Raw genomic sequence first — 25,164 nt, 5'->3', positions numbered from 1 at the left:
CAACTGATATATTTTATAGAAAAAGATGAATGATAATGATCGTCATAAAAATTGCATTCATACACGGCCATGGCCTTTGCAGGGACTCGAAAATGCTAAACAATAACTTCAAAATACAAATACACATTTTTATTTATTTGTATTTCATTTGTCCATTTAATAACAATACATACAAATGTGTGTTACCTCATTTGCATATGAGAAGCATGAACATAATTTCCATGACAAACAAATGTGTGTGTGTGTGTGTGTGCTTGCGTGCGTGCGCGTGTGTGTGTGTCTTGGGGTATATAAAACGTTGCATCAGGAGAACAGCCCATAACTTCCTTCCAGCTAAGAGAGTGTGCAGCACTGACATCGTAAGTAAAGTATTTGTGGAAATTATTCCATATTCCAAGTGCAGTTACTATGATTATTATTATTATTATCATTATTGTGACAGATTACTTTTAGTTTTGGTATTTTTGACTCCATTTATACATAGTAACCAGTCCTTGTGTGACACTTTATGTAAAGTCTGAAAAAAAAGGAGCATTATCTGAGCATAACAGGAAAAATTATGTCTTGGTGTCACCATCGGTGAAAATTTGTTAAAAATTGCTCCCCCAACTATTTTGTCTGCGCTATTATTTTTCTAACAAATCCCACAGTTTGGTCCCAGAAGTAGGAGACTTGAAATTTCCCCCACAGCTCAAAGTGCTCTACTAAACCCTTACAAATCACCACCAAATGTGGTACACACCTTTAGGGTGTAGGCCTACACACCTTTCGGGTGTACACACCTTTCGGGGGTGTGCTGATTATCCATAAGTCACTGACTGTTTGTCTGAGGATTCACAAACTTGATGTGAAAACAAAATAAACTAAATGTGAAAACATTTATTTGACATGACTGCAGGGATAGAACCGGTATGGCTAGTTGTTTGCAGCATGTCAGGAACCAAAAGGTTACATTCATCATCTATTTTTTGGATCTGCAGCTCAATTATGGGTGACTTCTCCTTCCTGGATAATTATACGGACTTCAACTTCAACATTACTGATTCAGACTTCAACTTCACTTTACCTGAGTTTCCCGAAATCGTGATGCCCAAGATTCAACCCATCCAAATGGTGGCCCTGACCTGCTACGCACTCGTGGTTGTCTTTGGCGTTCCCGGAAACGCCATCGTGGTGTGGGTGACCGGCTTCAACATGCCCTCGTCGGTCACGTCCATCTGGTTCCTCAACCTAGCGCTGGCTGACCTCCTGTGCTGCCTCTCGCTGCCTCTTCTCATGGTGCCTCTGGCCCATGATGACCACTGGCACTTTGGTCCGTTGGCCTGCACGTTGGTCAAAGGCTTTTTCTACTTGGTGATGTATTGCAGCGTCCTGCAGCTGGTCTTCATAAGTCTGGATCGGTGCTTGCTGGTGGTCAGGCCAGTGTGGTGCCACAACAACAGGCGAACCAAGTATGCCATCCTAGGTTGCGTGGGGGTGTGGTGCCTGGCCCTCATAGGGAGCATCCCACAGTTTGTCTACACCAAGGAGGTCACGCTGAGTGAACACAAGCGAGAGTGCCTGGTGGTGCACAGCATAGAGAGCGCCTGGATCGTCACTATACTCCGCTTCCTGCTGGGCTTCATCCTCCCCCTCCTGGCCATCATCATCTGCCACTGGGTGGTCTACAGCAGAGCTGACAGTAAAATGGCGCAAGGCAGGACTCGCTCCAAGCGAACGCTGAGGGTCATCGTGGCCGTGGTGCTCTCGTTCTTTTTGTGCTGGCTCCCTCTGCACATTGTAGACTTTCTCCTCCTGGTGACCCCTCGGAATTCCCCTCACAGCCCCTCTGTGTACCTGGCCCACGTTCTGACGCTCTGCCTGGCGTACTTCAACAGCTGCCTCAACCCGCTACTTTATGTGTGTCTGGGCCGAGGCTTCAAAGACACAATGAACCGCTCCCTGTGCAACATCCTGCACTTGCTCAGCGAGGACCACACGCCCAAGATCACCAGCGCTACTCATGAAACCAAGGCCACAAGCTCCACGGAAAAGGAGGTGACCAATGTGTGATGGGGAGCAGACACTGATGCAGTGTCTTAGTAAACACAACTGTGGCTTTTCCTTGCTTTCATGGCCTTTCTGCCATGGCCTTCAACAGAAATTCAAGATTCAAGATTCAAGATTCAAGAGTTTTATTGTCATGTGCATGGTAAAACAGCAGTAATATTCCACTGTCCGCTGTACTTCTTCAAATACGTGATGTTATGTTGCAAAGGGAAGAATAAATGGCAAAAGAACAGCCAATAAACACCCTGACCTTGTCTTATAGAATGGTTTCTAAATGATTTCATAAAGTAGCAAGGTTTAGTTTGTGTCAAGGACTGCTTGAAAGAGGCTATAACCATGACGATTGCTACACAATTGCTAACATTTGCTTCATTTCCTGTTGGTGTTCAGGCTCAAAAGCTGAAAAACCACAAGGAAGCTTGCAGACGTGCTTCCACCCATTTCCAAGTAGATGATTATAAACAGAAGCTCATTAATGATGTTACATAGGATGCCATTGCTGCTGTCTTCTGTTGTAGGAGTTGTCTTTTTTGTCTGTCACCTCTTATGTTGTTATTGCTTTTGCTGTTGTCCATCGTAGTTGTCTTTTTCTGCTAAAAAAGGAATGTTGTTTTCAGTGTTACACAGGATGGCATGGTTGTAAACTTTTGGTGTCCTCCCCGTTGTCAGTGTTACATAGGATGCTACTCTGCTAATGTCCTCTGTTGTCTTTTTGGCTCTTTTTTTCTATTTTTTTTTGTATGTCCCCTCTTGAGGCCTGTATCACTATTGCTATCACTATTGGTATGCTGCCATCTTCTGTTGCTGTTGGATGTAATTCCTCAAATAACTGAGTGTACAACTATGTTACCATACCAAGAGCAACACTTGTTATTTGATGAGAAACTGCAGTCATCCCAAAGGAGGCCACATCATGGAAACACAGGTACTTACCTACTGTATGCACAAGTGTGATGCTGTCATACTCTTGACTCTGTGCCGTTAAAATGACCTCTGTAATGATGACTGACTGGCTTCAACGACAGCTGACAACAATTTAAGCCAGTCATTATAGATGTAGAGCGGCTAGAGCGACGAGTTCTCATGAGATTTTAATGAGAGATCTGACAAAAAGTGAAGCACAATAATAAAGACAAATTAATAAAGAAGGTAATGATCAATAAATTAGTCATAAAATTGCATTTATACAATTGTAGGTAGTAAAAAACAACTACAACAAAATTCTAAAAATATAAATTTATTTCATTTCTTTAAATCGCTGAACGTTCTATTTGTCTCCCGCACCCTCTCCATTTTTGTGTATGTAATGAAGACGCTTGCGGCGGGAGACAAATATAACGCCGATCAATTTGTGGGGTCTGATTTTTTGGAGGAGGCGTTTTTGTGATGCTAATGTATGACTCTTTTCAACGCATGTTGTTTTGAGAAGCCAAACTCATTACTTAAGTGACACCAGCAACTAAGCAGAACTACGTTCTTCATCACCGAAATCTGACCAGAACTGGACTCGCGGGACCAAGTGGGGGGGTAAGTCACGGTTGATGAACTACACTGCTGATGCGGGGTGTCATACAGCTTTATGTCAAAGAAGTCCAACTATCCCTTCAACCTTGTCTTATAGAATCCTTTCTAAATGACTTCATAAAGTATCAAGGTCCAAGTTTCAGAACCGCTTGTGAGATGGTATGAACTGCTAACATTTACTTCATTTCCTGTTGGAGTTCCGGCTCCAACACCGCAGCCATCCAATACTACGTAGGATGCTACTGCTACTGTTTTCTGTTCTAGTAGCTGCAGTTGCCCGTCTGTCCCATCTTAAGGAATGATGTGACATAGGTTGGCAGTGCTGCGGTTGACGTTATTGCTTTTGCTGTTGTCGATCGTAGTTTTCTTTTTTTGCTATTCTCATCTGCCCCCTATTAAAGAATGATGTTGTTTTCAATGTTACATAGGATGGCGTATTGCAGTCTTCTGTTATCTTTTTTGCTCTGTTCTTTCTTTTCTCCCTGTTTTTGTTGTTTTCTCGTTTCTTTCTGTTACAAAGAATGTCACTGCTGCTGCTGTTAGCTTTGCTCTTGTCTATTTTAGCTCTCTTCTCTGTCTGTCCACTCTTCAGGAATGAAGACCCTGTTATTGTTTTAAAGGACGTCATTGTTGCTGTCTTCTGTTTTTTGTCGCTATTTTCTCTGTCTGTCCCCTTTTGAAGGAGCAATGCCACTCTCACTCTAGGAGGTCGTTGATGCTGTTCCTGCTTTTGCTGTTCTCTCGGTTTACCCCCTCTTAAGCAGTGATGTCGCTGATCTTTTTTGCCTTTTTCTATTTTCCATCTTTGCATGGAAAATGATGATAAGGAATGATGTCATTATTATGTTGCTGCTGTTGACATTATTGGTTTTGCTGCCATCTTCTGTTGCTGTTGGTTGTAATTCTTCAAATAATGTGTAAAACTATGTTAACATACCAAGAGCCAAGTTGTTTTATTTTCTTCAAAACCACATTCACTCCAAACAAGGCCACATCATGGAAATACAGGTGTACAAATGTGCTGTCTCTTTATTTGTGGTCATGCTCTTGACGCTGCGCCCTTAAAATGACCTCCGTAATGATGACTGACTGGCTTCAGCGACAGCTGGCAACAATTTAAGCCAGTCATTATAGATGCAGAGCGGATAGAGCGACGTGTTCTCACTAGAATTTATTTAGAGAGCTGACAAAGAGTGAAGCACGATAGTACCTTAGATTCTATTCCTGTAACATGAGTGTTCCTGTGCAAAAAAAATTGTGAGTCCTGCACAACACACGCTGAAATTGCAAGGTTGTTAAACAAGGGAGTATTCTCACTTATATTATTATTCTTATTACATTCATTCTTTGTCAAGTGGCCCCAAAAAACCCACAAATGTCCATTTTTTTGTAATTACAGTGCATGACTTTTCTTCTGAAAGTCTACTACATCATTTGCTGCCTGGCCATGACTTGTGAGAGAACGCAACGTAAACACATGTGAAAAAAAGACATTATTTCACTTGAGTGCTGGTTTAGAATAATACATCTCCGGTCAAGCGTTTTAAGTCTTTTAGAGAGAAGACACTGCCTGCATTTGTGCTGTGTTTGACTTTGAGGGAGGATCTTTGCAAAGGCTCATGCAAAGGTCTTGGGAACCATCACGTTGATTCTTTTAGCAACACTAAAATAATAATATTTCAGTCAACAAACTGTGTTTGGTGGTAGCAGGCTACTTCCTGGTTCATGGAAGACAGTACCATTATGACTCTGGAGGTGGCCTATTCCATAATTCCTGTATCCAGATCCTCACCATAATCTTTGTATTTCTTGCACAACTGTATGTGTTGTGTATGTGTACGTGTGTGTACACATGTCGCAGCTAGTGGTGGCCCAAGACTTCTGCACACATTTCACAGGCTAGCATGTACGGGGGGGTGGGAATTTGGGAGCCATGAACTGATGAGTCATTAACAATAACTCCTTTGGACATCAGCTCCATAGTGACAATGCGGGCGTCGTCAACATTGAGTAATTTGGTATCAAAGAACGTCACTTAGGGAAACATCAAAGCCGAACCCTTCTCATGTCAGAAGCAAGCGTGACGCGTCAGCCTTTAATGAGAGGCTGGGCTTAGAAAAGCAGCCGCCCCGATGTGACAGTCAGGTTCCAATTTACACGGTGGTCATGACTTTGAGGGATCCCGACCGGAATCGGAGAATCTTCTTCTTGAGGGCGTGTGAGGCTTTAATCTTGACGAAGGCCTTCGATTGCGATGGGGGGTTGGCGGTGGCCTGCGCTGAGGGCGAGGAAGAAGAGGACGTAGAAGCGAGGCGAGGGGGCAGCTGCTGAGGCCACACCAGACCGCCGCTCTCGTCTGAGTCGCTGGAAAGCGAGCTGGAGGCCGGGGAGTACACCTCGCTCATGCTGGACTCGGATTCACCGGGGGCGGCTCCGGCGTAGGCATCTTCTCCTTGGCAGAGTGGCGCTCGCTGCTGGAAGTCGGAGGGCCAGCATTGAGAATGCTGATGGTGCTGCTGCTGCTGGTGACTGCTGTGACCATGACGAGCTTTTCGAGGCGCCCTCCTATGTCCTTGCTCTACGTGGCTTTCTCCTTCATCTTGACTGAGCTCCAGGTTGGAGCACCAGCGCCGACTTGCCTTGTCGTTTGCTGGGGATCCTATGTGGACCTTAGCCACTTGCCCTTGAGCCTGATGTCTCTCAGTGGTGCTGTACCTGCGCTCAGGCAGCACCCGTTGCCCCAGGAGGCTATTCTCCGACTGGGACCGACTGGTTTTGCTGCTGGACTTCTTAGACCTCTGTTTGTCGTTGTGGTTCTTCCTGGAGGTTCTAGCCTTGGGGTGGTCAGGAGAAGCTTGGCGAACTTTGGACTGCGGCGGGTTTAAGTGTCTGGGGGATCGTAAGGGCGCATGGCAGGCTTGCCCTGGGATGTACTGAGCACTTACTAGATTGTGTTTGTGATTAAATGAGGGCTGTGGATGCGCACAATGCTGGGGGGATGAGGGTTCACGACAAAGGTTAAGCGCTCCAGCAGTGCAGTTGGGGTCCATGGAGGGCGGAGGTGACGGTAACCTCCCAGGCCTACACTGGGGGTAGGGCAAAACCAAATAACGCTCCTCTTCCAAAGATGGGGCCTCATCCTCTGGAAGGTCACAACCCCAACTCTGGTTCTTTGGGTTTGGCAAAGGGTCAACTGGAGGCCCTGGATGCTCTGTGGAAAGAGAGGGGCTTCTCCTGTGTAGGGCGCCATGTGCAGGGGTGAAGCAGTAAGGCTGATCTGGGCTGAGTGTCGTGCGAGGCTGACATGGCCGTGGTGAGAGGGTGTGACGCTGGAGCAGATTAAGGATGTAACCTTCCACCCTCACAACCTGCGGGTAGTCCTTCTGATCCCCTGGAGGATGCTGGTGCCGGTGCCAGGGTTGATCGCCTCTGCTGGAATCAAACATCCACGAGTCCACTGGGGTTCCTTCCTCTGCGATGTCCTCAAGAGGGGGGTGGGGGGCAGAGAATGAGCGAGGTAGGCCAGTTTGAGGGACCGCCATGTCTGCTTCTCCATTCAACATGAGTGGATCTCCTAATTAGAGAAAACAATACATTAAGTACTGTACTACCCAAACCCTCCAGTTGGATTGCAGGCCTCCATCAAGGCCAACAAAAGTTATAACATTCCAATGCTCATTTATTATTTACGGGTCTGTGCTCCTTCATCAACCTGAAATGTTGACGAAAGTGAAGAAAAATCAATCAGATGTTTGCAAATGTTATTTAACGAGGTCTGAGGTGTCCACTTAACAGCGTAGACCTCCACCAAGCACACAACAAACGAGTGGACTCTTCTCAAGGTAACGTAGCACAAATTTGGAGGAAAAAAAGATGATCGCAAAGCCAAAGGCCACAGCTGGCGTGTGGGAACGAGCAAGGAGGCCATCAACACCAACGAGCCAGTATGTCAGTAGGATTTATTCCAAAGGGGCGGGAACATGAAAGGCGAAAAAACGAACGTGTCCACCTCAAACATATCCACCCGACCCAGTTTTTTCATCTGGAAAAAACATTGATCGCCAAAGTAAAAACAAACGGAACAGCGCAAAATGGTATGCGTACACAGAGAGTAGTCTAATACATCGCAAAAGAAATGCTGCTCTTTCATTCTGTTAAAAAGCCAACATTTCAAGAAATGCTCCAAACGTTTTATAGACAGTACCATGCCTGTCAGAAAATACAATTCCACAACTTTACAGAGTGAAAGATAACATATTTCAGAAAATGCTGCATTATTATGATATACACTGCTCAAAAAAAATTAGAGGAACACTTCAAAAACACATGAGATCTAAACTGGGGGAAAAATGATCTTGAATATCTTTCCTGATAATAAGTGGGTGATGTATTAGTAACAAAATGATGCCACATCATTTGATAGAAATGAAAATGATCACCTTATAGAGGGGGGAAATCAAAGACACCCCAAAAATGAACATGAAAAAATGATGCAGCACACTGGTCTATTTTGCCAAAATGTCATTGTAGCAACTCAAAATGATTCTCAATCGTTTGTGTGGCCCCCACGTGCTTGTACGCATGCCTGACAATGTCGGGGCATGCTCCTAATGAGACTACGGATGGTGTCCTGGGAGATCCTCCGTAAGATGGCTGGACTCACCCTAAGAGATAGGGGGAGGGGCTCAGAGTAGAGCCGCTGCTCCTTCACATGGAGAGGAGCCAGCTGAGGTGGCTTGGGCATCTAGTCCAGATGCCTCCCGGACGCCTTCCTGGTGAGGTGTTTCGAGCATGCCCAGCCGGGAGAAGGCCCCGGGGCAGACACGCTGGGGAGATTATGTCTCACAGCTGGCCTGGGAACGCCTTGGGGTCCTCCTGGTGGATCTGGAGAGGGTGGCCGGGGACCGGGAAGTCTGGACTTCCCTACTGAGACTGCTGCCCCCGCGACCCGGACCAGGACCCGGATAAGCAAAGAAAAATGGATGGATAAACATTTCAAAACACCTGCTTTGTTTATCTCGTCTCATCTTGTTCTTGTGGACCCGATCTCACGTATCGTCTTGTCTCGCGAGTTGGATATATATATGTGTGTATATATACAGTATACACACACACACACACACACACACACATATATATATATATATATATAATATATTTTATATATATATTTAAGTGGAAATGTTCTTAAGTAGGGGAAAAGGTAGTATTAGCAATGATATAGGTACTACATATACGTGTATACATATACAGTATATGTGTATGTTCAATAAATAAAGTTGGCAGAAGCAACAGGAGAAGTTTCCTTCTTTGCTTCGAAGCTGAATAACACTGACAAGTTAACAGACTAGTAGCGAAGACGGCTTTTTTTGTGTCGAATACAGAAGATGAGGACTTTGATGGATTTGTGGATGAGGTTTGATGAAAAATAACGTGAGTACATTCTAAAATACTTCAATTAAGTACAACCGAACTCAGTTTTGGTCCCGCTGCCGCATGCATGCTAGCGTATGTTTTTTTTTTAATTGTAGTGTCGCTGGGAGCACATCCTGTTCGCAGCCTACTTTGCGGTAATGTTTTGGTGCAAATGCTCTTAAAGTTACATGTTTGACCAGGAAATAGCAAGCTCAAAAGAAGACGGCTTTTTTATGTGGAACAACTGACAGTTTGTGTGGATCTTGTGAATGATTGTGACTGAGCTAGGGCTCAGTAATTAAAGTCTACACACGACGGCTTCATTGATTGAAAAACAAAACTTTTTCGTGCATGAAGCTTCTACTTGAGTTGGTAATTTGGCCGCTATATGCGGTCAGATATTGACCAAGGGAGACAAAATGGGTGGCTGCTGGTCGCGTTGGACACGTGACTGCTATACACAGGGTCTATAACATGTACATTTGCTGGGGGGGATTTTTCAGTGGCCGCTATAGGCAGGTGGCCGTTCTATAAAGGTGGCCGCTAAGACAGGTCTGACTGTGTGTGTATATATATATATATATATATATATATATATATATATATATATATATATATATATATATTCTTTGTCTTCCTCAAGAGTAGTGCGCAAGACAACATTATCTTCCAACAGTTCCCTCATATCTGTGACGGTCATTTGCTGCTGCGCCTTGTTCTCTTTTTCTCTCTCTCTCTCTCTCTCCTCTCCCACAGCTGGGCGCACAGCAGGGGCCGGGACAACTGGACACACCGGCAGCTAATTATCCTCCCTCCTACTTATACCTGAGTAGGAGCAGCTGTGAGACGCCGGTTCCTTCCTTGCTGCTGGTCAGAGCATTCACGGCATCTCTACTCTAGCATTCCCAAGTTTCGGCGTCTCTACAGCTGGGTGCTCCAGTTGTCCCTCTGTTCTGCCTTTTTGCATAGTTTATTTTGTGTGTACACCCTTTTCCTGGAGTTCCGCTACCCACGGACTCCAGCGCTTTCTGTTTGCTCCCGCCTAAGACTATTAAAAGAACTGTCACCACTCACCTTGCTGCTGCACTTTGTGGTCTGCCGCGCACTCACGCGTAACAGAAGGAACCGGCCAGTTTAATGGACCACGCGGAGCAAGACCCGATGAAGAAGGCACTGCGTAGCCAAGCGCAGCGTCTGGGGAGGCAAGAGGAGCAGCTCAACACCCTGGGAACGTGCCTGCAGGAATTATCAGCACGCCAGGACGCGATGATGGAAAGCCTGGGCTCCCGCCTCAACACGCTGCTGGCGGCACTTCCTCAGGACCAGGACTCCGCACCCGCCAGCCCGCCCGCTCCTCCAGTCCAAGCCGCCCTCGCTTCCGGCACGCCGTTGTCCAGACCAGAGAGATTCTCGGGGGACTCAGGTGACGTCCGTCCCTTCCTCACGCAGTGCGAGTTGCACTTCGAACTGCAAGCTGCCACCTTCACCACAGAACGCGCCAAGGTGGCGTTCGTCATCTCACACCTCACTGGCCGAGCCAGCGCATGGGCTACGGCGGAGTGGAATCGCCGAGCTCCCTCCAGTCAGACCTACCCTGCCTTCGCAAGCAGCAAGTGTTCCAGCGCAGCCCGCCGGGCAGAGAGGCATCGCGGGCTCTCTTCACGCTGCGCCAGGGGCGGCGTCCAGTCACCGATTACGCCATAGAATTCTGTACACTGGCTTCAGAAAGTGACTGGAACGCGGGTGCGCTCCTTGACGCGTTTTTTCTCGGACTATCAGAGCACATCAGAGTACATATGATTCCACTGACTATGCCATCAAACTTAGACGACCTCATAGAATTAGCTACACTGATCGACAAGCGCCTCAGCAATCACGGAGAGCAGCGTGACCTACGTCGTCGATTCGCTGAGGTACACCTTCCGGGGACCACGCCAGGGAGCCATAGCAACCATCCCAGCCCACACGCGGTGTCCAACTCCACGCCTACCTGGACTACGGAGGAACCGATGCAGTTGGGAGGAGGCAGACTCACGGCGGCAGAGAGGGAGAGACGGCGGAGCCTGCGTCTGTCTGCGTCTGTGCATCTACTGCGGCGAGCCGGGCCACGCACTTCACAGCTGCCCCCCCCCCCCCCCCTCCCCCCAGACCCTCGACGGAGTGCCCGCCGTCGTCCACCCATCACGACCCCTCCAAGGAGAAGTCGCTCACTCTAGCCCTCGGCAACCACCAGAATGCTTCTACAAGGTACGCTGTCTTGGAAAAATAAACACATTAATATTCAAGCCTTTATTGACTCCGGAGCAGATGACAATTTCATTGACGTGAACCTTGTAAAACGTATGTCATTTCCCACTATTGAACTCTCTGAACCTAAATTAGTGCGCTCCCTTGACGGCAATCTCCTGGCTCGCATTACACACCAGACTATTCCGCTCGAACTCAGACTATCTGGCAACCACCTTGAGCAGCTAAATTTTTTTATTATGCCCTCTCGCTCTGCACCCGTTGTCCTTGGGCTTACCTGGGTCACTAAACACAACCCACACTTAGACTGGCATCGATTCTCCATAACTAACTGGAGCGTCACCTGTCACACACACTGTCTCCGCTCCGCCCCCAGCCCCTCCCACACGAGCACTCTCGAGCCTGAATTAATTGATCTCACGGCAGTCCCCTCCGCCTATCATGATCTTAAAGCGGTCTTTAGCAAAGATAAAGCGCTGTCTCTTCCCCCCCACCGCCCATATGACTGCAGCATAGATCTCCTGCCAGGGACAGCACTGCCATCCTCCCGCTTGTACAACATTTCCAAGTTAGAGCAGAAAGCCCTCGAGGAATATATCTCGTCCTCCTTATCCGCTGGCCTCATACGCCCCTCTTCATCTCCTGTCGCTGCGGGGGTTTTTTTTGTTGAGAAGAAGGACAAATCTTTACGCCCATGCATAGACTTCCGAGCACTCAATTTTATTACTGTAAAAAATAAATACCCATTACCCCTTTTGGACTCAGCCTTCACTCCATTACACGCTGCCAAGATTTTTTCTAAGTTTAGATCTCCGTAACGCCTACCACCTCGTGCGCATCCGCGAGGGAGATGAATGGAAGACAGCATTCAACACGCAGCTAGGGCAATTTGAATATCTAGTAATGCCGTTTGGGCTTACCAACGCCCCTGCCGTCTTCCAAAATCTCGTAAACAACGTCCTGCGGGACATGCTAGGCCGCTTCATATTCATCTACCTTGACGACGTTCTAATTTTTTCCGCCTCCCTGGAAGAGCATATCCAACATGTCCGCCTCGTCCTCCAAAGGCTACTAGAAAACAGACTATTTGTCAAAGCTGAGAAATGTTCGTTCCACGCATCGTCTATTCCTTTCTTGGGGTTCATAGTGGAGAGAGGCCAGCTCAGAGCCGACCCTGCCAAGATTCAGGCTGTGGTCAACTGGCCTGCTCCTATATCAAGGAAGCATCTACAAAGGTTCCTGGGATTCGCTAACTTCTATCGCCGTTTCATCCGGAACTTCAGTCGAGTCGCAGAACCTTTGACCAAGCTTACATCCCCTAAAATTCCTTTTTCCTGGACCCCAGAGGCCGAGTCCGCCTTCAATAAACTCAAATTCCTCTTCACTTCCGCACCTGTCTTAATCCACCCTAACCCCTCTGTCCCGTTTTTTGTCGAGGTGGACGCCTCCGATACTGGCGTGGGGGCCGTCCTTTCCCAGCGTTCGACCACTGACCAGAAGCTGCAACCCTGCGCCTTCTTCTCCAGACGCCTGACCCCGGCGGAAAGAAATTACGACATTGGCAACAGGGAACTCCTGGCCGTCGTCCTGGCCCTTCAGGAGTGGAGGCACTGGCTGGAGGGGACAGAGCTTCCATTCACTGTACTGACTGACCACAAGAACTTGGCCTATCTACGCTCAGCGCAGAGACTTAACCCCCGTCAAGCCAGATGGGCCCTACTATTCACACGTTTCAATTTCATCATTACCTTCCGTCCTGGCTCCCGGAACATCAAGCCGGATGCCCTCTCTCGCATCCACGCCCCCCCTACCGAGCCCGTCCACCAGGAACCCATTGTCCCGGACGCATACATCATCGGGGCCCTCCAGTGGGACATAGAAAACAGGGAGTCCCTCCAGACTATTACACCCCCCAACGGATGCCCTCCGGGACGCCTTTTTGTCATCCCCAAACTCCGCTCAGAGGTACTGCGCTGGTCACATGAATCCAAACTGGCCTGTCACCCAGGCGTGAACCGCACTATCTTTCTCCTCCGACAGCGGTTTTGGTGGCCCACGCTCCTAAAGGACACCAGGAGGTTCGTGGCCGCCTGCACTACTTGTGCCAGGAGCAAGGCTTCCCACCAACCGCCGGTGGGGCTCCTCCACCCCCTACCCATTCCATCCCGGCCATGGTCACACATCGCACTGAACTTCATAACTGGTTTGCCCCCCTCCCGGGGAAAATCCACCATCCTGACAGTAGTAGACAGATTTTCCAAGATGGCACACTTCGTGGCCCTGCCTAAATTACTGTCTGCCTTGGAGACTGCACAACTCCTGGTTCGCCACATATTCCGCCTTCATGGCATTCCCGCGGAGGTGGTGTCAGACAGGGGCCCCCAGTTCACGTCGGCGGTTTGGGGGGCCTTTTGCAAGACCCTTGGTGCAACCCCCTGCCTATCCTCAGGATACCACCCCCAGAGCAACGAACAGACAGAACGAACTAATCAGGACCTGGAGGCAGCCATCCGGTGTGTATGCCACCAACAGCCCGCCACATGGTCATCGGTTCTTCCATGGATCGAGTACGCACACAACTCCCTCATCAGCTCCGCCACTGGACTATCCCCCTTCCATGCCGCTTACGGCTTTCAGCCACCCGCATTTCCCTCCCAAGACCTTGACACCAGAGTACCATCAGTGACAGCACACCTACGCCGAGCACGCCTGGCCTGGCGCAACACCAGGGCCGCCTTCTCTAGGACCTCTGAGCGGAACCAGAGGGTGACCAACCGCCACCGTACGCCCGCACCTCACTACCAAGTGGGCCAGAAGGTGTGGCTGTCATCCCGCGACCTTCCTTTGGCAGTGGACTCCAAGAAACTCTCCCCCAGATTTATCGGCCCATACCCCATAACAAGGATTATCAACCGGGTCGCAGTCAAATTGCGCCTCCCGGAGTCACTCCATTGCAACCCGGTTTTCCACGTCTCCCGCATCAAGCCAGTCACCCTCAGCCCCCTCAGCCCCCCAGAGGTGCCTCCTCCTCCTCCTCGGTTGATCGACGGTCACCCGGCTTTTACGGTCAAGGCTATTTTGGACGTAAGAAGGAGGGGCAGGGGTTTCCAGTACCTGGTGGACTGGGAAGGGTACGGCCCTGAGGAACGTTCTTGGGTCTTGAGTGCGCTCATCCTCGACCCACGTCTCCTCACTGAGTTTTATCTCAGGTTCCCCGACAAACCAGGTAAGCGGCCAGGAGACGCATGTTAAGGGGGGGGGATACTGTGACGGTCATTTGCTGCTGCGCCTTGTTCTCTTTTTCTCTCGCTCTCTCTCTCTCTCCCACAGCTGGGCGCACAGCAGGGGCCGAGACAACTGGACACACCGGCAGCTAATTATCCTCCCTCCTACTTATACCTGAGTAGGAGCAGCTGTGAGACGCCGGTTCCTTCCTTGCTGCTGGTCAGAGCATTCACGGCATCTCTACTCTAGCATTCCCAAGTTTCGGCGTCTCTACAGCTAGGTGCTCCAGTTGTCCCTCTGTTCTGCCTTTTTGCATAGTTTATTTTGTGTCTACACCCTTTTCCTGGAGTTTCGCTACCCACGGACTCCAGCGCTTTCTGTTTGCTCCCGCCTAAGACTATTAAAAGAACTGTCACCACTCACCTTGCTGCTGCACTTTGTGGTCCGCCGCGCACTCACGCGTAACAATATCATCCTGTAAAACCTTGATATACTGTAATTGCATAATGCTCTATTTTCTTCTTTTAACCTCCTTGAGAGCAGCGGTCAAGGCAGCATTGTCTTCCAATAGTGCCTGGTTATAGTTCTGTAAAACCTTGATATCATTGCAAAATACTTTATTTTTGTCCATAGGGTTTTTAAACTTTTTGATAGCAGCATGCAAGGCAGCATTATTTTCCAATAGTGCCTTGATATATATAAGGCATAAGTGTGATGTAAGGACTAAGCTACGTGCTTGTTCGACTGCATTTGTCATGGGCATATATATATATATATATATATGGATATAGATATATAGATCTCTATATATAGATATATAGATCTATATATATAGATCTATATATATATATATATATATTCAAAGCCAAACTGTTAACAAAAATGATAATAAAAATGTCAATGTAATCTATAAGGTATAATACCATATGAACAGGTATACACTATGTGGCATGTAGCAGAGCAGGTTATAGTAACAAGATCAAGTAACGGCAAGGCCGTTATTTATTGACACAAGGCTTCTAATGACACGGCCTCCACAGCTCCACGCTGAACAGGAAACAGGGAAAAAGGGAACATGTGTGTATACTTTCTTACCCACAGACTTTGGCCTGTCGTTGCTGTAAGCGCAGGAAGAGACCATCTCGGCGGGCTCTGAGGAACAAGATCTCCCTTCACTCGACTCGTAGAATCCTGAAGAGAAAGTGCAGCTTGTGTGAGAAAAGAGAAGCTTATTTCATGCAGGCATATTTTGCAAGCAGACCACAAAATACCAAAAGTGTTGTATAGAAGAGAGGTGGACAGTGAGCCCCCCCCTCAGGGAACATAAAACCACTGGGGTCTCCCCTCCTCCCTAACAACATGATTTTCTGGGGCCTGCGTTGGGGTGTTTCCTCTCTAACTTAGCTGAAGTTAGCATCGCAGAGTTAACAATATGTGTTTTTTTTCAAGCATTTCCTGAAGTATTCTGGTATGCCGCACTTTGAAAACGGCAAAGAAATCATGCTTTTGTTGCTTGAAGATCCTTAAATAATAGAAAGCACAGTTTTTAATGGCAAAATCAGTCATTAGGTGTCAAATAAGACTTTCTGAGGTGTGCATGCTTATGAGGGTTGTTATCACTCATCAGCTTTCCTTCCTATTGCAGTGCACAACACGAACATGCATGCTGGTTGCATTGCTGTCTGTGGCTCATGTTCATTTGCTCTTATAGCTCATTAGATTGTGGAGTTGTACCTAATGTTCTGTCCAGTGGAGCGTTTTGTCTTTTCCAAGTGAGTTTGGAGCCGGAACTCATCTTATGCTCAGATATGCTAATATCTGGACTGATTCCAGATGTACCTGAACTCGGTCGACTGTCACCTGTGTCTGCTTGAGTTCCGCCATGGCTGCTGTGGTGCTCAGTGTCGATGCGCAGCTCTCCCACCTGTTGTTCCAGCGCCTGCACGAGGCCCCACGGGGAACTCTGAAGAGCGCTCTGAAAATAACAAACAAAGAAGCACACCCGTTCGTCATTTGCATTGCACACATCCTCACAACAACAAAAAAACAAAACAACAACGCAACAAAATAACGATGGAGCACTGAATGCAGAGATGCTAACGTATGGAGCATGGTATGAATAGTGATCTCCGATGCTTCTATTCCAGCACAGAGGGGCTGAATTTCAAGTCCAGGGTGTAATATATTCACTTTTTGGACACAAATATCAATACCATGTGAGTCATTGTTCAGAAACATAAACTAATAGGTGAAATTGTCCTTATAGTATCTCCCCAAAGTGAATACACTCACATTTCTGCAAGTATTAAAGTACATCTTCTCAAGAGATAATACTAAAATAAAGTTGGATTACAGTGTTCCCTCATTTATCTCTCAAAATTCTAATTTCTTTTGAATTTTAATGATCAACCTACTAGGTTGGACACAAGAAATGATTAAGTGGCTTGTGCATATTTCACTCCTTCCAGGCGCCGTTCCGCTGTAGCGTTTTTGTATCCTTTTTAAGACACATTGCTCCTGCCGTCGTCCTTCTCCTCATCCTACTCCTTCAATTTAGCTGGTTAGCTTCTTCCTCTTCATCTGTTGTTTATTGGCGGTTGGCAAGCAGCTAACACGGTTAGCTAGTTCGCTCGCGACCATTGACCACAACAGGAAACGGCACAAAGGAGATTGATTGACAATGGTGTACGGCCAATCAGGTCGCAAAGCACGATGGGCAGGTTCTCCCTTAGCCAATAAAGGACTGCTGTCGGTCTATATTTAGCCGGCTATTGTCTACTGTGGGTTCCTACTATGCTCTACAGCAGGGGTCACCAACGTGGTGCCCGCGGGCACCAGGTAGCCCCCCACGACCACATGAGGTGCCCGCAAGCCTGCTTTTCATTCAGGTTTTCAGTTAATAATGAAAGAAATGCATTCTGAAATACAAAATGTGAGTTGTGGACACCAGCATTTTGTTCATGTTCTGGTAAAACAAGCATATTCGCTTGGTTTGGGTTTAAAATAAGCTCTGAAAAGAAATGTTACAAAAATGAGTAGCTCTTGGCCATTTTCATTTTGTAAAAGTAGCTCTCACAAGGAAAAACCTTGGTGACCCCTGCTCTACAGGCACGTCAACACACACTGAGACCAGGTGGAACTCTCATGTGAGTATACAACGCCCTCTACTGGCAGCAGCAGTAAATACAATAACACACACATGCAACGACGCACCGACAGATCGCTGTAATACACCACAAGGACGCACAACACAATCTGTGTTCATACGCTATTAAACATAAAAACATGCAAAACTGCACGTAAAAAATTCAGTGAAACAGCGAATCCGTGAAAGGTGAAGCACAATGTCGCGAGGGAACACTGCACTTCAGACTGGTCAGTGTAGAACTTCCAATCCACTGAAAGCCATTATTGTCTATGCGAGTAGCAAGATAACAGTGTCTTGTGTACATGCGGTAGTGGTAGCATCATGGTCTGGGGCTGCATGAGTGCACTGGGGAACTGCGGTTCATTCAGGGAAAACATGAATTCCAACATGAACTGTGACACAGTGAAGTGAGGGTTCCACTGTGAACGGACAATTTGTCATCTAAAAATTGACGATGGCCATTTGGACACAAACAGAAAGGCATGCTGCTATTAGAATTGGAATGGCTGGCATGAGGGATTGATTGCAGGATGTCCAACAGAAGGAGCATTATGAGTTCTCATGACAAGCTGATGTTTTTTCTCTCCCCCACATGACCTGCCAGAGAGTGTCAGACAACTGCTACATTGTATGCGCTTCATTAGGGACACGTGCACAAGCTAAACTCCAACAAAAGAGAACTGATGTTTATTATTGTGCTATTCTTCTATTTTATTTAGCTACTTGATGGGGATAAAATATGAGAAACAGCTACTAAATCCAAGCCTAATCATAAACATACTGCTGTTATTGCAAAAGTGACTTTTTAACAATGTTGTACCAGTAGTAAGCAGTTTATGAGCAACAATCATGACACAAATCTGCCATCCTTTGTGGGCATAACTTGGCTTGTAGGACAGGTTTGCTTTGAAACAGTCCACGGCTCATAGTGTTTAAGTGACAGGGGCCACAAGTCGTGATGGTGAAGGCCCTGGGCAGATTATGCTGACATGGCAACACATAGAAGCTGAGGTCTGATTGGACAAAAAATTCTTATACAAATTCCCTACTGGAAGCAGTGCAGCCAAGAGACACGCTGTGAAATGAAGATAATAGACTGTTGGGAATAAATTCATACACTTTATGGAAGACATAGTAGACTTGAGTTGCAAATGTAGGTCAGTGCTTCCCATACCGTTGAGGCCAGCCACCAAAGCCTTGTGGGCTCTTATTGCACACCACTAATATGTATTGTTATATTGTTTACAAACTCTTTAGTCTTTACACACTGAACCGCAACGGGGGCAAAAAGCCAAAACATTTGAATGACAGCCAATAATATGTACTACACTGCTGATGGGGGTGTCATACAACTTGATGTCAAAACTATCCCTTTAATACAAAAATCTTTTGTGTGCCTAAAATCATTGAATGATGTTGAAAAACGTCCAAGTAGTGCTCATGTACTTATTCATAAGTACATGAATATACATACATAAATAAGTGTTCACTTATTGGTATGGCTTCCACACTAAGTATTGGAGTATCGCCCACCTCCAAGACACTTTGTTGCGATAAAGCTACAGCGTGTTCCCAGTTGTGCTTTGAAACTACTGTAAGTTCCAAGAGCCAACACACTTCCAACGCGTGTAGAAAAAAAGAGTATAATCACCTTTAAAAGAGTATAATGACTTTAGTGTTCATTCCACCTCAGACTGTGTGTGTAAGTGAATAAGTGAATGAAAGGCGGCACAGTGTCAGCATCCTCTAAAAAGTCACATGGCCATCATGATTACAAGGTGAAAATACATCAGGACGTTGCCTCCTTTTGTCCAAGAAAAGTTGCTCCTGAGGAGGGTCAATTGACCCACGCTAACCTAGGCTTCCCCATTAACCTTGTCACCTCCCACAAACGCCATCATCGCTATTGTCTCAACATGGGCGCTCATTGTCTGGCAACAAACAAAGCCTCAGCATCGCTCCGTCAATATAGGGACCATGAGCAGGGAGCTTTTTTCTTATTAACACCAACGGAAATCAATGAATGAATAGTGCAGTTTTCCTTGGTGGATATCAGTGGGAGGAGGAGGATTATCAATTCTCTAATCTTTCATTACCCTTTTACTGCATCCTCAGCCCTGGTGGGGGGATGGGAGCAGCCAGCCTCACCTCACCATAAAGCAGCTGAATAGAAACACTGGGCCAATAGACTCCAGGAGGAGAGCTACTCCTGCCGTTCCAGTGTGAGGAAGACGGAAAAAATGCTGGCTGGTTGAGATCATAAAGCAGTCAGTGGTTCATCACCAGGACATAAACATCTATGGAATGGACCAATGAGGCAGCCGTGGTCCTGGAGCCTCTATAATTAAATCACAGAGGGCTGTGGGAGGCCACACACACACACACACACACACACACACACACACACACACACACACACACATAAAGACCATATTTGTATCCATGTGAGGACTATCAGTGTCGTTCCCTTGGCTTTTCTTGCCTGATGTTACCACCTTAACTTCCTCTTTGCAATCACACCCGTATCCTCAAAGGCTTACAATACATTAGAATGTGGGTGGATTGTCTGGAATTGATGGTGCAATTACAGTAATGTAGCAATTGAGGCAATTGAGCCAAAACTGAAGCAATTGAGGCAGAATGGAGTGCACTACTTCTTTGCGACCACCAGAGGCGCTGTTGACTTACTCTCACGCTGTTTGGAGTCGGAAAAAGTCAATTCCAAAGTGGGATACTTTTTATCACTGGAATTTCCGACAGCCTGGAAGTGTAGTTTCATTTAATGTGCAGACAGTGCATGATATGCTGCCTCCTGCTATGCCTTAGTAAACTTAAAAAGAAGAAAAACGAGTAAGCTGGACCCAGAATGCATGGTTATTCAAGACAATGCATGATGCGCCGCATGGAATGCTGCTCGCTGCTATAGTACTGAAGCTGAACTGAAGGAAGGAAGGAAAAACAAGACATTGGAGCCAAAAATCTCCAACAAATAGCGGCGCTGTGGTGAGGTCACATGATCTACATTGATGTACTTGTGTCACATGATGATGGCTTTAGTTCTGAAAACCAAGACCACTCCAAGTGTTATAAAAAGAGCATTGAAGCAATATCGTCTGCATGTCCAATTCAAAGCGCTATTAGAAGACCCAAACTGAATCGTTCCTTTTTTCCAAGACTCTTACAATTAATGAGGATTTCCAGTGTTGACACGTTCGGTGTTGACATAAGCTCACAGTGAATGGCGCTCATTAGCATGCCGTGACTGGCTGCTAGGTGCTGAATAAAAAGGCAGCAGGGTGGCAGGAGGCTGCCAAAGTGTGTGAAAGGAGTCACTGGAGTGCGACATGCGCCAGGCTGCCCTCGGCTGACTGACAGCTGACAGCGCCGCATGTGTATGTGTGTTTATGTGTGTGTGTGTGTGTGTGTGCGTGCAGTCCAACATGCTGACTTGGTGCATTTTCCAGAGAGCTTGATTTGAATTTAGTACACATGAGTCCAAGGGTTTGCTTTAAGGATGCACTCAGTCAGCCAGCTGTTCAATTATGCTGCACACAGACACTACATTAGGTACACCTGCCCAATTTAAAGATCCACTTTTGTTCTTTTAGAGCAAATACTCAAGTTTGGAAAAGCAGAACTAAATATTACAAAAATTAAGAGCTGAATTAGTCACCACGACAACAACAGAATAAGCTCAGTCTTGATTTGAAACAGTTGCAAGTATTGATTTAAATATAGAATGATTTAATAAATGAAGGGAAAATGGACATTTCACTGAAAATGTTTCAGTTTGTTTTGAACGTAGATGTGATCGTTCTGCCTTTTCAAGGACAGCAATGCACACCTTTGACGGAAAAACATGAATGGAATCATTTTGTTAAAACTATATTATTTTATGAAAAATAATAACATGACAGCAATTACCAAAACGTCAAATCATAAATCATATAATAATACAAATAATATAATGTAACATAAGAAGAATAAAAGAATATATACTGTAAACTTCAGCATTAGATGCCATTCATGGCCTCGGTGGACTGAATGATGAAATAGAATCGTGATTTTGGGCATTCCTGCTCGACGTGACTGCCTCACACACACGCTGCTACAATAACAGCGAGTGGAAGTTGAGACGGAGGTCATCTCGTCATGCGTCACCAGCTGCTGTCTGCCATCCCTTCCCCGTCAACACCTCACACTGGAGAACAGCAGCAAAGGTCAGCGCCGGCCCGGGGGGGCCGCCGCCACCACCATCAAGTACGCACATACAGTACACCGCGACACACACGGCTGATTGGGGATTTGGCTTCTAAGACACACGGCAACGGGAATTCAATTAGATGCCTGCCAACATCGTCCTGCGGGGACTTCACACGCTTGGGTTGGCATCATCGTTCATAGACATCCATCCACATATGTCGCCCGCTAAATGAAAACAGGAAATATGGACACACCCCCTTGCCCCTCCTGGGAGAAGAGGCACGTCTCCTTCATGGACCTTGAACACAACACTTGTGATGAGGAGGAGCTCTGATTGACCGCAGTGTGACCTTCAAACTTCAAACAAGGCAAAGAAACTGAGACTTTTGGTAAAAATACGACTCTAAAGTGATGTCGTGCATGATGAAACATTGTTTCTGTTTCGCCGTTGTGCCACCACAACGACTGGACAAGTGTGACGCTAACCATAGAACATGGACAGGTCACATGATCAAGTCTTTCAAATGCTCCTGAGGGGGTGAAATTGAGAATTATGTGGAAAAATAAAATCCACGCTGTCTCATCAGACATCTGCATGCTTTTGTGACGGTAACCATAGAACCACACATTAAGCCTATTTTGAAAGCAGCGCACACCCAAGATGTCAGTGTCCTTCACGACGTGCTTAGTTTTTTCTTTGGCTTTTTCTGTTTTTTTTCTATGTGATTCCACCTGAACAGAGGACAAGTGTGATGACAAACATCATCGCACGTAACATGTCCAAACTGAAGATGGAGACACTTTCTGGCCCATGTTGAGATGTCAGTAAATATGAGAACTATGAAATATTTTGGCATATTTATCCAAATATAACAAACACGGTGCTCTGTTGGCACATATGTCCAGGTGTACCTAATGTTGTGACCATTCAGCCGTGTTGAAGGGCACCAACCATCCCATCATTAGTATTCTGGCCCACATGCATCTATTGTTAGGACCTTCTGGTTGAGGGGGAGGAGAGAGAGGTGGCTGATTTAATTTCTCTCATGTATGGTTAGACTAAACATAAACACAATAATAATAATAACGATAATAATACAGAAGAATGTTTAGAATAAATCATTTCTTGCTGTTTTCAAGGTGCAATCACTTTGGCCACTCACGAGGAACAAAAACATGGTGACGATGTCTTCTTTATGCAAATGAGCTGGGCTACAGTATGTACAGTCAAAGAGTGATGCTGCGTGGTCCGTTCAAATTCCTCCAATCTCGGCGTAATCCTCCGTTGCTGCTGCAAACTTTTTGACTCCTGCTCTTTTTTGAAACAGTTGCGGTGCTATGAGGAGCACCAAATAGAGCAATCACTCATGTGTTCATGATGTGGAGAAAGCTGCCATAAGAACGGGCTTGTAGGGCAGTAAACAGCCACAAAAGTGCACGATGGGGGGAACAATGGGCCATTAAATGCTCGATCTGGTTCTCCAAACGGCTGCAATGCTTGCTGCTCCACCCCCTGATCTGCTCGCCCACAGGCCTAAACCCAACAGAGAGCCCATTAATCAACTTGGGCAACTTTTTTTGCAGAAACGGGTCACTTGTGCACAAAAGGCAAAAGTCGCCAAGAGGATTAAGCAGATTTTTTGGGAAGAAAAGCACATGCAAAAGCGTTTGGACTTCCAAGAAGAAGAAGAAAAATGAAATAAATCAAAGTTGTTACCAGCTGGCGCCTCAGTGTCAGGTTTTCTTGGCCCCAGCTGCTGAACCAGGACACATCCCCTCCTGCGGTGGGGGGCTCCTGCTGCTTGGGCCGAGGGTCGCCCAGAGCCAGCGCCCCGAGCACCAGACCCTCCTGCCGCTGCTTGCGGAGCTCCAGCTCACACAGGCCGGCCAGACTGGCCTCCAGGCGCTCCTTCGTCCGGCTGCGCTCCACCGTCACCGGGAAGGAGAAGGCGCGGTGCATGCTCCTGGGGGGAAAAGTCCACAAGGATGTTTTCTTAAAGTCGTCTTTTTAATCTACACGGCGTGCTGAAGGCTGGAGCGGCATGCTTCCCCTCATCACCAGCGATACATTTTCTATTTTTGCAGCTGTCAAACGGAGCCAAGAAGCCCCGCCCCCGCCACGCTCCACGCACTGAGACAGGCTTCAGGCCTGCCTGAGTGCAGCCCACCTCGGGCCGGATTGGACCGAAAGAAACGGATGGGGGTGTCTGGCCCTCCCATCCCCCCTTGATTCATTCCAGACACTGCGACCTCACCCATCTCTCCCACTAATGGGGGGAGAGAGTGGAATACTTGAGGGGGAGGGCTCCCTCTGTTCAAAACAAGACAGATACGGCTGCAGGACAAAATAAAAAAAGTACACACGGACTGAACGTGCAAATAAAAGCCAGCACCTGGATTCAACTAAAGCAAAGAGCTCACATCCTTCATGAACTGTTTGCATCTGGAAGCTTCTCTGCGCTTTGAGACAATCAAGCCAGCAAACCTTGAAGAATTCACGTAAAACGCAATCATTTGTCCTCCGTAACGGAAATAATATGTTCCAATTTCAAGCTGTGACCATCACAAAACCTTCAAGAGGGGCTATCCTGCTCATTTCAGGGATCAGGGGGACACTACGTACTTGTCTTTGAAATACAATACTCCAGAAATCTCAAGTTGTGTACGTGGTAAATCTGCATTCTTCTCCTCTTGGCCGAAACGCAGCATGCACCCAAGACCCCGCCTACTCTGCTACAATTGGTCAGGGGTCGAGGGTCGGGTATACAACCTGTGCCACCACTCAGAGCTGCGTAGAAACGGTTAGTGTAAAATATCACGTCAAGAAAAATGTACCTTTTCTTTGCCCTCGTGTCTTTAAAAACGGACGTCCCTCAGGTCTGGTAACCGGGCCAACTTCCATTTTGTTCTGTGAACTAAATCGTGGTTCCAGTGTCGCTCCCTCACTCTATCGCTCCGAAAATGACTTCATGAATAAATGATAGCTGTTTTGTGTTTGACTATGACCTATTATTAGTCAGAACAAAACAAATTAGTCCAAAGTTTTGCATAGTATTCTGGACACGAGGCTTCAGTAACGCTCCATTGATCAGACATGCATGACATTAGCTTAAGCCAAGGTCACAACCGGTTGTTTGGGCTCCTACGGCCGGTCTACGTGCAAAAAAATGCAAAAACGTTTTACGGGCAAAATGTCTTTTTTTTCATACGTTACACTTGTGAACTCCTATGTGTGCCGTGCGCCATACGTGCACACCACATATGTAATTAGTGCACCCATTTCATACGTGAAATCTTACTCCTTCACTACGTTCTCCACCAACAAAAAAAAGAAACGCAGCCATTTGGGGAAT

At 46.8% G+C, this 25,164-nt stretch overlaps 2 protein-coding genes across 5 annotated transcripts; one reads left to right on the top strand and one right to left on the bottom strand.

Moving 5' to 3' along the window:
* The first annotated feature begins 100 nt into the window (after positions 1 to 100).
* On the top strand, positions 101 to 4,453 carry c5ar1 (complement C5a receptor 1). The gene is made up of 2 exons (XM_054794218.1): positions 101 to 359; positions 981 to 4,453. The coding sequence occupies exon 2, from the start codon at positions 988 to 990 to the stop codon at positions 2,050 to 2,052; it is 1,065 nt and encodes a 354-aa protein (XP_054650193.1). The 5' UTR covers positions 101 to 359; positions 981 to 987; the 3' UTR covers positions 2,053 to 4,453.
* LOC129191144 (dapper 1-B-like) lies at positions 3,160 to 23,989 on the bottom strand. 4 transcript variants are annotated; one of them, XM_054794214.1, is made up of 4 exons: positions 23,529 to 23,989; positions 16,300 to 16,435; positions 15,556 to 15,651; positions 3,160 to 7,147 (listed from the first exon to the last, which is right to left on the bottom strand). In XM_054794214.1, exons 1-4 carry the CDS (start codon positions 23,769 to 23,771, stop codon positions 5,727 to 5,729), a joined length of 1,896 nt encoding a protein of 631 aa, XP_054650189.1. In that variant the 5' UTR covers positions 23,772 to 23,989; the 3' UTR covers positions 3,160 to 5,726. The 4 variants fall into 4 exon arrangements, with proteins under 4 accessions (XP_054650189.1, XP_054650190.1, XP_054650191.1 ...); XM_054794215.1 differs by having other exon boundaries at positions 16,321 to 16,435; positions 23,529 to 23,987; XM_054794216.1 differs by lacking the exon at positions 23,529 to 23,989 and adding an exon at positions 22,975 to 23,493.
* Positions 23,990 to 25,164: the final 1,175 nt, after the last annotated feature.

The sequence above is a fragment of the Dunckerocampus dactyliophorus genome, chromosome 12 (assembly GCF_027744805.1).
Source record: "Dunckerocampus dactyliophorus isolate RoL2022-P2 chromosome 12, RoL_Ddac_1.1, whole genome shotgun sequence".
NCBI classification, from domain to species: domain Eukaryota; kingdom Metazoa; phylum Chordata; class Actinopteri; order Syngnathiformes; family Syngnathidae; genus Dunckerocampus; species Dunckerocampus dactyliophorus.
Note: the sequence above shows the minus strand (reverse complement) of the source record. Positions and strands in the feature narration are given on the sequence as shown.

Excerpts from the sequence above, each read along its gene's own strand:
- c5ar1 (XM_054794218.1), top strand. The coding sequence starts at position 988 with ATGGGTGACTTCTCCTTCCTGGATAATTATACGGACTTCAACTTCAAC.
- LOC129191144 (XM_054794214.1), bottom strand. The coding sequence starts at position 23,771 with ATGCACCGCGCCTTCTCCTTCCCGGTGACGGTGGAGCGCAGCCGGACG. Across the intron at positions 15,652-16,299 it reads TGACAGTCGACCGAGTTCAG|GATTCTACGAGTCGAGTGAA; the intron begins GTACATCTGGAA and ends CTTTCTCTTCAG. Across the intron at positions 7,148-15,555 it reads CGACAGGCCAAAGTCTGTGG|GAGATCCACTCATGTTGAAT; the intron begins GTAAGAAAGTAT and ends TTCTCTAATTAG.